Here is a 14,503-nt window from a genome sequence, read left to right on the forward strand (position 1 = left end):
TTACTAGTCACAATAGCCAATGAATACAATTCTAAAAATGGAATATCCAACGTAAACTCGCATACACTTTTAATCTTCAGAAATTGTTTCATTCACTAAAGTGACTTTCCACTGAAATGATTTTCATTTATCGACTTTATTCTCTTTTTTTCAAAAAAGAAAGAAACAAAAGTGAGAGACAAGAAAAAAGCAGAGAGAATAAAAGAATGAAAGAAAAAAATTTTAAATATAGAGAAAAAGAGAATTTACTCGGAATTCCTGAATCCATAATTGAATCAATATCTTCGATCGATGTAACGAACCCGACAGTGTTGGGGCGCAAAGTGCAAACTATTTCCAGGAAATGGTTACGTGTTTCCTGATGTTAAGTATATGCTTACATTCGATCTCAGGCGTTCATCTTCTTAGCGTGTCTACATTCATTGCTTCCTGAATTATATACCTTTATCAGAAGAGGTCATTATCAACAATTTTATCCCTGTTGTTAAAGGAAACCTTTTTCGCTTACCAACAACGAAGGGCAAATAACAATTGCTAATACAGCTAAGTGAAAATTACTTATCTTCCCCCCTTGTTTCCCCTCCCCCAAACAACTACTATCATTCAACAAGAGAGATCTTTCTTTTCAAAAAAAAAGAAAGAAAGAAATCCCAACCTCGACGCAAAAATAAGAGAAAAACTTACCCTTGAGCTGAGTTGTTTCAATCGCGAACATATTTAGTGCCAGTAGTTGAAGAAGTCGAGTTCCCGGAAGTGGAAGGGGCGAATGCTGCAGCAGTGCTCTGAATTCCCTCAGCATTTGAATTCCAGCTTCTTGGAAGGTCTCCATTCTGAAAAGAAGAAGAAAGAAAAGACTAAGCAAGAATTGTAATTATTCCGCAAAAGTTAAAATTGACATGTAAAATATACTTTTGTGAATTTAATTCAGTTATTTCATTTTTCCTTGTTATCTTCATTCTTTGTCGTTTTTCCAATGGAACTTTTCTTGTGGTATAGCAAAAACCTACTCTGAGGAGGATCAAATAGATATAAAACTCGATGACAGAAGGGAATCCTGTCCTATTCGATCTTACAACAAGGGTGTGACTCTGTAGATAATTTACCCGGAAGCTCATTTATCTTTCCGTTACAAGCCATAACCAAAGGAAGAACATTCCAATCGAAAGTCCCTCCGTCACTTCTAATTTAATAAAATAAAAAGGAAATGTAATATAACACTAAAAATATTGCGTGAAAGCTACCTCTAAACAAAAATCTTCAAAAGGAAAGTTGCGAGGATCTCCCAGTTCTTAAGGTTATGTTATTCAGTGGTCACGTGCCCCATGTACTTTACTATGGAAAAACGTCACACTGAATAACATGCCCTTAAAGAACCTTATATTTACAGTATCCTTGGTCTGCAATAAATAATCTAGGTGTAAAAAATAGAATAATCTTTATGGAGCTGATTTTTATTCCGATATGTTCTAGTGGCAAGTGGCAAGTCAAATTTAGTACCATTTATATTAATGCTACTAATGATTCTTATTCCCATAATTATGTTCTAGTGGCAAACATACCTATTATAATAGTACTGGATCACCCTTGATAAAGTTACTAAATTTTATACTCATCCCATTACTGAATTTAATTCCGATATGTTCTAGTCAAAGCCATACCTATTCGGAAAGTTCTTGAGAATTTACTTCTAAAATTCCCTACATTTTATTCTGCTCTGATTACTAATTTTAATTCCCATATATTCTAGTGACAAGCATACCAATTGTAAATATACTATATTATCCTTCTTAAATTTAGTAATTTTTATACTTTACGAATTGCTGATTTTGATTCCGATATGTTCTAGTGGCAAGCATACCTATTCAAAAAGTTGTGGATTATGAAAATTTATTTCTGAAAATTCCTACATTTTATTTTGATCCCATTACTGAATTTAATTCCGATATGTTCTAGTGGCAAGCATACCTGTCCGACAGGTACTGGACCATCTTTGTAATTCCCATATCCAATAACAAAGTAATTTATTATACTCAAATAATTTTTCTGGGCACATGGAAAAAATATTTCCCTCTCGGGGTCCTCTTCTAAAAAAGCTTTTCCCTAAGGAAATGAGAAGAAATATTTAAGAAAGGTGGGATTATCTAATAAGGAATAAGTAACAACTTATTCGCAACAAAAATTTCGAGCTCATAATTAAACGAAGAGGATTGCAATCTAAAGTCCTTTCAACACTTTAATTTAGCGGATTCCGATATGCTCTAGTGGCAAGCATACCCGTTCGAAAACTACTAGATTGTGAAAATGTACTACATTTTATTCTTATCAAAATACTGATTTTCTTGCCGATATGTTTTAGTGACAAGCGTACCCATTCTAAATTCATTGGATTATCCTTATTAAATTTAGTAACTTTTATAATCAACGCATTTCTGATTCTAATTCCGATATGTTCTAATGGCGAGCATACGTATTCGAAAAGTTCCAGATTATGATTACTCGTGAAATTTACTACATTTTATTGTGATCCCATTACTAATTTTAAATCCGATATGTTCTATTGGCAAGCATACCTATTCGACAAGTACTAAACTATCCTTATCAAATATAGTATCACTTATACTCGTCGTGATTTTTTATACCGATATGTTCTACTAACAAGCGTATCCATTCGAAAAATAGTTTTTAAATTTACTACATTTTATTCTGATCCTATTACTGATTTTAATTCCGATATGTTCTAGTGGGAAGCATACCTGTCCGAAAGGTACTGGAGCATCTTTGAAATTCCGATGTCCAATAACAACGTAATTTAGTGCAGTTGAGTATTTTCTGTATACGCAGAGAAATATTTTTCTCTTTGGGTCATTTTTCAAAAAGGGATTTCTTTACGGAAATCCTTAAAGAAGCGAAGGGGAATCATTAGGAATGGTGGGATTAACTAAAAACTTGTTTGAATCAAATGAGAAATTATAATTATACGAAGAGGATTGTAATCAAAAGTCCTTCGTCACTTTAATAAGGAATTCCTTATAAAAATTTTGTGTCTACCAAAAAGAATAAACCTCAAATTGTGTTTTGATGAATAGATGTCTCGTTATCGGAAGATTCATGGATTAGTTATTTGCCAAGATTGAAAGGAACATGAGACAAATGTCCACGATCGGAATCTGCAAGTGGAGATGCAGGTTTCCCACCAGTTAGAAACCTAAGCACGACCTCCATGCCAAACTAACGGTATTCCGACACATCCTAGAACGACTTGCAGGGGACGAAACACCTTCTTGGGGGCCCACCACCACTAGTACCACTATTATCATTACTACTACCACTATCATCACTACTACCATCATCTTTATTACTATTATTATTGTTATCATTATTTTTATTATTATCAGAATTTTTATTATCTACAACACTCGCTTTGCCATTCAAGAGAACCGTATCAACTCTTCCTCTTAATTCGTATGAGAAATCTATTCCCTTACTGCACGAATTACCTAGATTACAACAGTGGAGGACTCTACTAAGTTACGTAACGAATTACCTAGATAGCAACAGTGGACGATTTGAATCAGTTGCCAGCTTTGTCTTGAAATTGACAAGTCCTGTAATAAATCCACTACTCCATCTACTTTAAATTTCCCACACATATAATCTATTTATATTTATACTTTTCTCGTCCTTCGACCTACTTACAAGAGATTAGGTTCAAGAATATGAATCTACCCAAGTTAAACAATATTAGAACAATTTTAAATCATATACGAGGGGGAAAAACGGTACTCGAAATAGTTGTTTAGTTAATACCCGTCTCTCTCGCATTATCTATATACTCTCAAGTAACTTGTTTGCTCGTTTACCCAGTACGTCCTCTCTTCGGCTAAGGTAATGTCCTTTACTGTGCGTGTAGGTACACCATGTGAGTAAGATGCAAGATTGCTGCATTAATAAGAACCTGAACACTAGTCGTGCCATAATCTATATGACGGTATTAGCAGGCCATTTCCCGTTATCCTAATTACCGCAACTTGAGCACATCAAGAATTATAGAGCGATTTGGAAAAACTGTTCTCGAGATTAAGGAAATATTAATACAATTATCAAGTTCTTAATATTATTTAAGTGGACTCCGAGAAAACAGTTCCCTTCCAGTTGTAAATTAATTAACTATCAATTCTTTAGGAAAATATAAAAGGTTATTTTGTTCCTGTATGGCACAAAGTGACTTTTAAAAAAGGTTTTTAAAAATATGCTTTACATCTAAAGGTGCCTTAAAATACAATTGGGGCGGCTTCAATACTGTTCAAATTAATGACACACATTAGAGGCCGTTATCAGACCCAGAAAATTCACTAATAATACTAAATGATTATCTAGACTGGGTTTTAATATTTTATGACTAAAAATCGCTACTGAAACTCCGCTTTAGTGCTCCCTTTTAGTTTCACCGCAAACTGCAGGTGCATTCTATTTAATAAACGAGGAAACAGAAGACTTCGTTTCCAAGAACTTCTTATATTGTAGATTCTCGAAACATTTAGTTTGAGAGAATTTTACTTTTCCTCTAAACGATATTTACATTTTTTTCGGTCGTACATTTTGTTGTGCTTTATTTGTAGTTCGTCAATTCAGTTCTTTCTTTATACTTTGTGAATTGTGTTCTCTTCGTGTGTACCTTGGTTTGTTGAAAATGAATTCAATATCTCGGTTTGAAAACTGCATTATCTTGATTTTTTAAAGATAAATTTAATATGTGGGTTTGAAAAATGAGTCAAGAATATTGATAATAATTTTTCTCTTCTTGGGATTTTTGATCCACAAGTGTGATTCTTGTATTTGGTATTATAACACGAAGGGGTATAATAAGGACCATTTCTTTTATGTTCATCCTATCACGTTCCCACAATCTTAAGTACTTGTTGCGTGCAATCTTCCTTCCTTTCGCGTTTCTTCCTTTCCCGTACTTCGTTGAACTCTTCGAGTATTATTAACGCCCAGATTGACAGGTACACGATATCCTAATTCGATGATCGTCTATGAACTGTTGATCTCGAGTCGATGTTTATTCCCTCAGCTTTGCGTTGTTTTTTCTTCTTTTGGAATCTGTCTACTCCATATGTCAAGGGAAAGGGGGTTTTTCAGGACGACATAATATTTAAACTCTTTTAAATTATACTGCAAAAAAATGTTTCGAGAAACTATCAATTTCTGCACGATCTTATTTAAATTTTAGTTCCGATATGTTCTAGTGGCCAGCATACCTAACCAAACAGTAATTAATTAATTTGGTTAAAATTAGTATCATTTATTCTCATCATGTAGATGATTTTAATTCCGATATGGTCTAGCGGCAAGCATACCAATCCAACAAGTACTGAATTAGTTTTGTCAAATTTAGTATTAATTGTACTCATCGTTATGATGAATTTAATTCCGATATTGTCTAGTGGCAAGCATACCTATCCATCAAGTATTGAATTATTTTTTGTTTTAAATTTAGTAAAATTTATACTCATCACGTAGACAATGTTAATTCCAATATGGTCTAGTGGGAAGCATACTTATCCAACAAGTACTGAATTATTTTGGTCAAATTTAGTATTAATTGTACTCATAGTAATGATGATTTTAATTCCGATTTAATCTAGTTGGAAGCATACCTGTCCAACAAGTACTGAATTACTTTTGTCAAATTTAGTGTCATTTATACTCTTCATGTAGGCGATTTTAATTCCGATATGGTCTAGTGGCAAGCATACCTGTCCAGCAAGTACTGAATTATTTTTGTCAAATTTAGTATCACGTATACTCATGCTACTAATCATTTATATTCCGATATGTTCTAGTGGCAAGCATACCTACTCGAATTAAGTATTAGGCTATCCTAATCCTAATCACAGATTGTCACTCCGCAATTGTGTCCTAAAAACTGACGATTGTCCTTGTAAAAATCCCCTAATAAAATGTTTCCTGAGAGAAGTTCGCCTCCACCTACAATCTCTGAAAACTCAATTTGAACGGATCCCGCTTCTCGATAGTGTTAGATCGTGAATTGACTAGAACAACATTCGAGGCCAGAATTACATGCATATGCACTAAACATTGTGTCATGATCAACAGAATGTATCTCGGGAAGATATTAGCCACAACTCACGAGAGTAGCAGAAGAAGAAGAAAGAGACAAACTAAAGGATAGAAAGAAAGGAGAGAAAAGAAGAGAAGGTAGAAGAGAAAGAGAGAGGTTTACAGAGAGAGAAAGAGGACGAAAGAAGAGAGAAATTAAACAGAAAGAAAAACAGAGACAGTGAAGGAGTAGAACACTTTAGGGCATAACGGCATTAGTACGACTCATGTGCCCTGAAAAAAAAATGTTGTGAATTGAACAAGGAAAGAGGAGAGAGCTTTCTTTACGGAGGTGTGACACGCCACTACCAGCAGCTAGGACTCTATATCGACGATGACTGTGACTAACAAGTTTGCACTTTAGCGCATAACGGGGTATTGACTGCGTTCCATAGATCAGCTCCTCTGACCTGTGACTGCGTAGGTTGCTCCTGTTAGTCCTTTAATCGAAATCGTGTCTCAAACCAAAAAAATACCCCCATAAACCTAATGATGATAATGATGAAGACAATCAAGTCTCTAAAATCCGTCACACCTACAATCACATCTTAAATAAACCTCTAGTCTCTATTTTCATCTAAAATCAAAAAAGTAAAAATAGACATAAAAGAAGACCAATTATAGAGATGCGCCTAATAAAAATACATCCGTTAGAAGGCCTCGAAAGAAAACACGAAACCAGACTTGAAATCACAACATCAAGAATTAGGACCAAGATAATTACATGAAGAACCAAACCAAAAAAAAGATAATCAATATTAATTTTTATATCAAACGACCTTGTCCCTTGAAAACTCGTTCGCCTCTTTTTGTTTCTTCTCAAGAGTGCAAAAATATAGTAGGGCTCGACACCAAGTCGCGACGATCATCGCGATAACGTGGCGACTAACTTCTTTTTCTCCTCTCACTTCTATGTATACATATATAATTTTAAATTACCCACAATAGACCGAATCATATTAAAACTATTGATTGTATACACACACAAAGATAAAAAAAAATCCTCCTATTTTATAAATATTTATCAAAAACCTGTTATCGTCAACAGGAACAAGATTATTGCGTATACATAATCTCAAGAATTCAAGATTATTTATAGAAGGATTATTTTTAGCCGATAAGAGGAGAAAAAAAACGAAAGGAAACAAAATACCGGTTTAGTGAATACTTTAATTACTTGAAGAAAAATTAAGTTGCTCAAATTGTCACGCGCCCTGAACATGATTTCTAGGTTAAGTTTATTAACTTTTCTTAACTAGAAGTGTCTTTTAGAAAAAAGTACAAAATGTATTCTAGATATTCGAATCAAAATATTGAGGTTAGGTTTTTGATGACGCGTCCTTGCCAGCAATGCAACATAACACAGCCTGTAATGAGCTTTTAGATGCCAAACTAAGATAAGTAAAATGGCTCCTCCATATCGGTGAGTATACAATTTCAAATGGTTATTAAACAATTGTTTTTTAGATAAGGGATCAGTTTTATTTAATGAGCAAAGAGTTTTTATATTGCTGTTGAGAATTCGAAATGCAAAATAGGACAAACAACTATTAAAATCATAAACAAAATAATAGATTTTCTAAAATGTAAATCGAACACACAGACTTTTTTTTAATCCTAAAACGAGTTAGTAAATCAATGTCGTCAGAACTTGAATCGTACGCCTCTTGTACAAACCAAGATATCATCAAATTTATTTCCTTATTTACAGTTAGCAAAGTGCAGACCACGCATGCGCTTGCGCGTGTTATAACAATCTTTATTTCTCGCGCAATAAATATTATTCCCGATCGTCAATCTAGAAAGCCATGGTGTGCACTTAGTAATCTGGATTTTGTATAAACGATAATTCTTCACATTCATAAATCCAAACACGGAGAATATTATAATCTAATTCCGCTTGGTAATTAGGGGTCTTTTCTATTAATTTTATCTATTATATTTTCCGTATTTTTTACATTATTTAAAAAATGCTACTGGGCAAATTTATTATCATTTGTGTTCATCATGATGATGATTTTTATTCCGATATGTTCTAGTGACAAGCATACCTTTTTCTAAAGTACTGAATTTTTTTTAATACTGAAGCTATTGCAGATTTTTATTCCGATATGTTCTAGTGGCAAGCATGCCTATTTGACAATTATTGGATTATCCTTGTCAAATTTAGTATCATTTATACTCATGCTACTAATCATTTATATTCCGATATGTTCTAAAAGCAAGCATACCTACTCAAAAAGGTCTGGATTACAAAAGATTACTATATTTTATTCTGATCTCATTACTACTTTTAATTCCGATATGTTCTAGTGGCAAGCATACCTATTCGAAAAGTACTGGACTATCCTTGTTAAATTTAGTCATTTTTATACTGAACTTATTACTGATATTAATTCCGATATGATCTAGTGTCAAGCATAGCTATTCAAAAATTACTAAACTATCTTTGATAAATTTAGTAATTTTTATACTCAACTCATTACTGATATTAATTCCGATATGTTCTAGTGTCAAGCATACATTTTCGAAAAGTACGGGCTATCCTTGTCTTCTGTATTTTTGATACTAAACCCATTTCTCATTTGTTTCCGATATGTTCCAGTGGCAAGCATACCTATTCGACAATTATTGTATTATCTTCTTCAAATTTAGTATTATAGCATATGCTACTAATAATTTATATTCCGATATGTTCTAGTGGCAAGCATACCTATTCGACAATTACTACATTACCTTTGTCAAATATACTATCATTTATACTCCTGCTAGTAATCATTTATATTCCGATATCTTCTAATACCCAGCCCATCCAAAAAGTTCTGGTTTATAAAGGTTTCGAAACGAAATTTACTATATTTTATTCTGATCCCATTACTAATTTTAATTCCGATATGTTCTAGTGGCAAGAATACCCATTCAACAAGTACTGGATTATCCTAGATCTGCAAATATTCAAAGTAGAATATTATTTGTGGCGTAAAAATGTAACTGATTTTAGTTCCGATATGTTCTAGTGGCAAGCATACCTATCCAATAAGTACTGAATTATTTTTGTCAAATTTAGTATCATTATATTCATCACGTGAACGATTTGAATTCCGATATGTTCTAGTGGCAAGTATACCTATTCAACAATGTGCATATAGGTAAATATATTTTGTCTTATTATTTTACCCAAAATAACAAAATATTTTGGATTACGTTTAGAGCAAGATCAACAAAAAAGTATTCTATTCAATATTAGGTTAGATATTCAAGATAAGAGGAAAGGGACTGAGTCTGTTTAACCCTTCGCGTCAGTGTTGATCGCGACTAATACAGAAGGGATTGAAGGATACGCAATAGAACTCGCTCCAAGGATAATCGCTCCGTGTTATGGCGCACACCGAAGAGAGCCCTGCCTGCTCTGCGGTGTCCGATGGTGTGTCCTTGAAGCGGGCGGGGTCGTCACTCTAGCCCAGCTACGGGTAAACGACCATTGCAAATCCATGTGTGTTACCCAACCCACAAGCCTCAGTGCATCACGTGCATGTACTTTTGAGTCTCTCTGTGTGGCTGTATGTATCGAAGAGTCAAGAGAAGAAGTGCTGCTCTCCGAACAACACCATGGCATGCCATCCCATCGCGTGGTACATTTTACACACGAAGACCCCTCTTCTCGTCTTCCTTTAGAATCATTTTCTCCTAACAAAATTATACATTTACTCTCAACTCCTCTTCCTGGACCAGTTTTCGAATTAAAGAGGGAAAAAAATTTGCAAAATGCCAAAGGTAATTTTTTTTTCGTCAACAGGAAATATTTTGGTAATTGTTTAGCTCTATTCTTGAAGTATTCCTGATGTTGAAGAGACAAGATTTGAAGAGGGAAGAAAATTTCGAGAATTTTACTTTTTCATTAAAGAAGAATGCTTCTTGGGAGGAATTTTCTTCCTGGATAATACTGGATCCAATTCTCCCTGGGGTGTGTAACAACGATCGGGTTAAATCATTTTTCCAAGAATCACGTTGGTACGTGTCATGGCTATCGCGCGACACGACGAACGGATTTCTTGAGCAACCGGTGGAACTTCCAGGGAGCATGTTACAGGAGAAGCGGCCTTGGGCGTGCGCAACTCACGATAGAAGTCCAACGATACTCGCTCTCTCGTGGTAATGAGTTAAATCCATTACATTGCAAGCGCAAACACCAACACGTAATCGAATAAACAACATGAAACTTAAACTCGATCGACTTGGTTCTCTAGTGCACGATTCATGTCCTCAAAACACTGAAGTCAACACAAAAATTATCCCGCAATTTTGTACGACAAAACTATACGTCAATATCAACACTACAGAAAAAGGTTTTTTTTAAGAATCTGAGCTAATTAATATTAAAAATAGAAAAAAGAAATATTTATTTTTATCCTCTTTATATTATCCTATCTCTTCGTTCGTCGTCGTTCGAACACTGGCGGATATAAAAATTAGCCTAATTCAGCAATTACAACGACGTTAGTAAATTATTATCTCTTAGCAAACGGATAGCATCAATCAAAGACCAACAAAGAAAACCAAAAGACTATGACGGGAAAAAAATTTTTGAAGCAGAGAACTTCATCTACCTGCAGGTAGCCTAAAGGCTACTCGAGATACCAGACAATGTTGCAGTTACAAGGCAAATTACCAGTATAGGCAGAAAGAATTGTTTTGCTCCTCAGCGGATGCTAAATTTAGAAAAGTAAAGAAAATGAAGTTTTGCAAAAATTGAGGCGTGCAAGAAGACACCCGGTAGGTAATGGAGAAAAGAAGAAGAACGAAGGGAGAGAGAGAGAGAGAATCGTTGTTGGAAAGATGGTTCCGAGACAGACAGTGGTGGTGGTGAGACGGTGGTCAGTGGCGCCACGCAATTGTCAATTAACATTTTTACAGTCGTGCAAGAAAACACGAAGCTACGTGTCGGTTACTTGGGACCAAACAGCGCCAGGGATACATTTCATTATGATTATGTGTGTGCAATGGATAAAATGGATTGCTAATAGTACGCGCACCCTGACCAACCCCTGGGCGTTAAAACCATACCCAATGAAAATTTACACATCCTTTTCTTTATTTTTCAATCCGTGGGAATCGACCGTTTTCATCATCAACTATAGAGGCGCCTCTAACATGCACAAGGCGTTATTAGGGCCATTTGCTCTTATTTTCTTATTCCATTCCTCCACCTTAATCACTACAAATCGCCATGAAATCAAACATTTATTTCCCCTTTAATAACCCGCCAGGTGCATGAAATCAAACATTCTAATAATAGATAATTTTTTTTAATTCTCTTTCCCAAAGAAGTCAGGAATTAAAGGACCAAATTTTTCCTTTTTTGTCGATAACGGTCATTAGAGTAGGCAGACGGGCGAGTGGTAAAAGTGGAAAAAATAAAACTTTACCTAAAGTATATAGAAATGGTATAAAGGTAAGATAGAACTGGGAAAAGAATGACGTTTCTTGGACCAGCGGACGCCAAGTATGGATGCAGTCAAGGAGACTGGCGCGTTTTCTCTCTAAGTAAGAAATTATGTAACGTTGCACGGTCGCTGTGCAAGGGCAAGGTCGGTGGCGCTTGAAAATTTACACACGATGTCTCATCAAGGTCAGCAACACAGGCCCGAAGTCATTTCTCCCTACGCTACCAAGTTCATCCAATTGAAGCGAATCATTTGAAGAAAAGGACAAATTTTTTACTTGAGTTCATTTTTTATTATCATTTAATTACTGATTTTTATTCCGATATGTTCTAGTGGTAAGCATACCTATTAGAAAAATTACCAAATCGAAAAGTACTAGATTACTCTTGTTAAATTTTGTAATTTTTATACTCAATTGAATACTGATGTTACTTTCGATATGTTCTAGTGACAAGCATATCTATTCGAAAAGTACTTGATTACCCTTAGTAAAATATAAATTTTTGGACTCAATTTAATACTGATATTAATTCCGATATGATCTAGTGGCAAGAATACCTATTTGACGAATACTGGACTAACTTTGAGAAATTTACTATCATTTATACTGATGATAGTGATGATTTTTATTCCGATACGTTCTATTGACAAACATACCTATCCAACAATTACTGAGTTACCCTTGTAAAATTGAGAATTATTCATACCCATCTACGATTTTAATTCCGATATTTTCTAGTGGCAAGCATAACTATTCGACAATTATTAGTTTATTCGTACAAAATTTAGTATCATTTATACTCATGCTACTAATGATTTATATTCCGATATGTTCAAATAGCAAGCAATCCTATAAAAAAAGATCTGGATTCTAAAAGTTTACATTACGAAATTTACTATATTTTATTCTGATTTCATTAATAATTTTAATTCCGATATGTTCTAGTGGCAAGAATACCTGTTCGATATAAACTGAATTATCATTGTCAAATTTAGTATAATTTTCTTAATGATAATAATTCCGATATGTTCTAGTGGCAAGTATACCGTTTCAAAAAAGGACCAGATTGTTATTAAAACTGTCAAGTGTAGTAATAAAGAAATTAATTAACATAACCTTAATGTTTTTTGTTCAGATATGTTCTTCTGGCAAGCATGCCTATCCAACAAGGACTGAATTATTTTTTGTGTCAAATTTAGTATCAGTTATACTCATCATGTAGACGATTTTAATTTCGATATGGTCTAGTGGCAAGCATACCTATCCAACAAGTACTGAATTATTTTTGTCAAATTTAGTATTAATTGTACTCATCGTAATGATGATTTAAATTCCGATATTGTCTAGTGGCAAGAATACCTGTCCAACAAGTACTGAATTATTTTTGTCAGATTTAGAATCATTTATACTCCTCATGCAGACGATTTTAATTCCGATATGGTCAAGTGGCAAGCATACCTATCCAATAAGTGCTGAGTTATCCTTCTTAAATTTAGTAATTTTTATACTTTAGTCATTACAGATATTAATTCCGATGTTCTAGTGGTAAGCATAACCGTTAAATTTTTGAACATTTCTCAAAACTAAATGCTTCGAGAAACTCTGGATTCTTAAATGATCTTGTTTAAAGTACCCTAGACCTGCAAATATTCAAAGTAAAATATTGTTTGAGGTGCAAAAATGTAACTGATTTTTATTCCGATATGTTCTAGTAACAAGCATTCGAGAAGTACTAGATTATGTTTGTTAAAATTAGTAATTTTTATACTCAAATCATTACTGATTATAATCCGATATGTTCTAGTGACAAGCATAGCTATTCAGAAAGGAATGGATTATGATCTGTCAAATTTAGTATCATCTTATTGATGACTTCTCTTCAGATAAGTTTTAAAGGTAAGCATACCTAATTGACAAATACTGGACTAGTCTTAATAATTTCTGTGTTATTTATACTCATCATAATGATGATTTTATTCCGATATGTTCTAGTAGTAAGCAAACCCATTCCAACAGTACTGTATTATTCTTGTTGAATTTAGTAATTTTTATATCCAAATCTTTTATGATTTTAATTCCAATATGTTCTAGTGGTAAGCATACCTATTCGACAATTATTAGATTATCTTTGTCAAATTTAGTATCATTTATACCCATGCTACTAATCATTTATATTCCGATATGTTCTAACAGCAAGCATACCTATTAAAAAAATTCTGGATTAAAATTTACTGTATTTGATTCTGATCTCATTACTAATTTTAATTCCGATATGTTCTAGTGGCAAGAATACCTATTCCACAATTACTAGATTATACTAGATTTGCAAATATTCAAAGTGGAATATTGTTTGCAATGTCAAACTGTATTTAATTTTTGTTCCGATATGTTCTAGTGGCAAGCATACCTATACGAAAAGTTACCTGTTCGAAAAGTTCTAGATTAGATTCGACAAGTACTAGATTATCATTGTCGAATTTAGTGTCATCCTGATGATGATTTTAATTCCGACATGTTCTAGTGGCTAGCATACCTTTACGACAATAAGCTCCAGGACCATCTTTTTGAATTTAGTATCATCCTAAGGATGATTTTCATTCCGATATTGTTTAATGTCAAGCATATCTATTCGAAAAGTAGGTACTAGATTAGGTTTGACAAGTACTGGATTATGATTGTCATACACAGTATCATTCTGTTGATGATTTTTATTCCGATATGTTCTAGTGGCAAGCATACCTGTTCAACAAGTACGAATTGTGATTCACATACATAGTATCTCATTGATGATTTTTATTCCGATATGTTCTAATGACAAGCATACCCATTTCAATTATTAAATTTTCTGCAAGTCTCTTAATTGTTTTTAAATCTGATCCAACGTTTTAATAAAATAGAACCTTAGAGATATTACAAATCCCCACCCAAAAAATAC

General features: G+C 33.7%; 1 protein-coding gene across 3 annotated transcripts in view; it reads right to left on the reverse strand.

The window, feature by feature from the left end:
• The window catches only part of LOC122512689 (telomerase-binding protein EST1A-like), a 143,594-nt gene that overhangs the window by 97,632 nt on the left and 31,459 nt on the right, over nt 1-14,503 (reverse strand). For all 3 annotated transcript variants that reach the window (XM_043628681.1, XM_043628680.1, XM_043628679.1), the window contains exon 17: nt 685-830. In XM_043628681.1, the coding sequence (XP_043484616.1) occupies nt 685-830 (146 nt within the window). The remainder of the gene's footprint in view (nt 1-684; nt 831-14,503) is intronic.

The sequence above is a fragment of the Leptopilina heterotoma genome, unplaced genomic scaffold (genome assembly GCF_015476425.1).
Source record: "Leptopilina heterotoma isolate Lh14 unplaced genomic scaffold, ASM1547642v1 Lhet_123, whole genome shotgun sequence".
Lineage (NCBI taxonomy): Eukaryota > Metazoa > Arthropoda > Insecta > Hymenoptera > Figitidae > Leptopilina > Leptopilina heterotoma.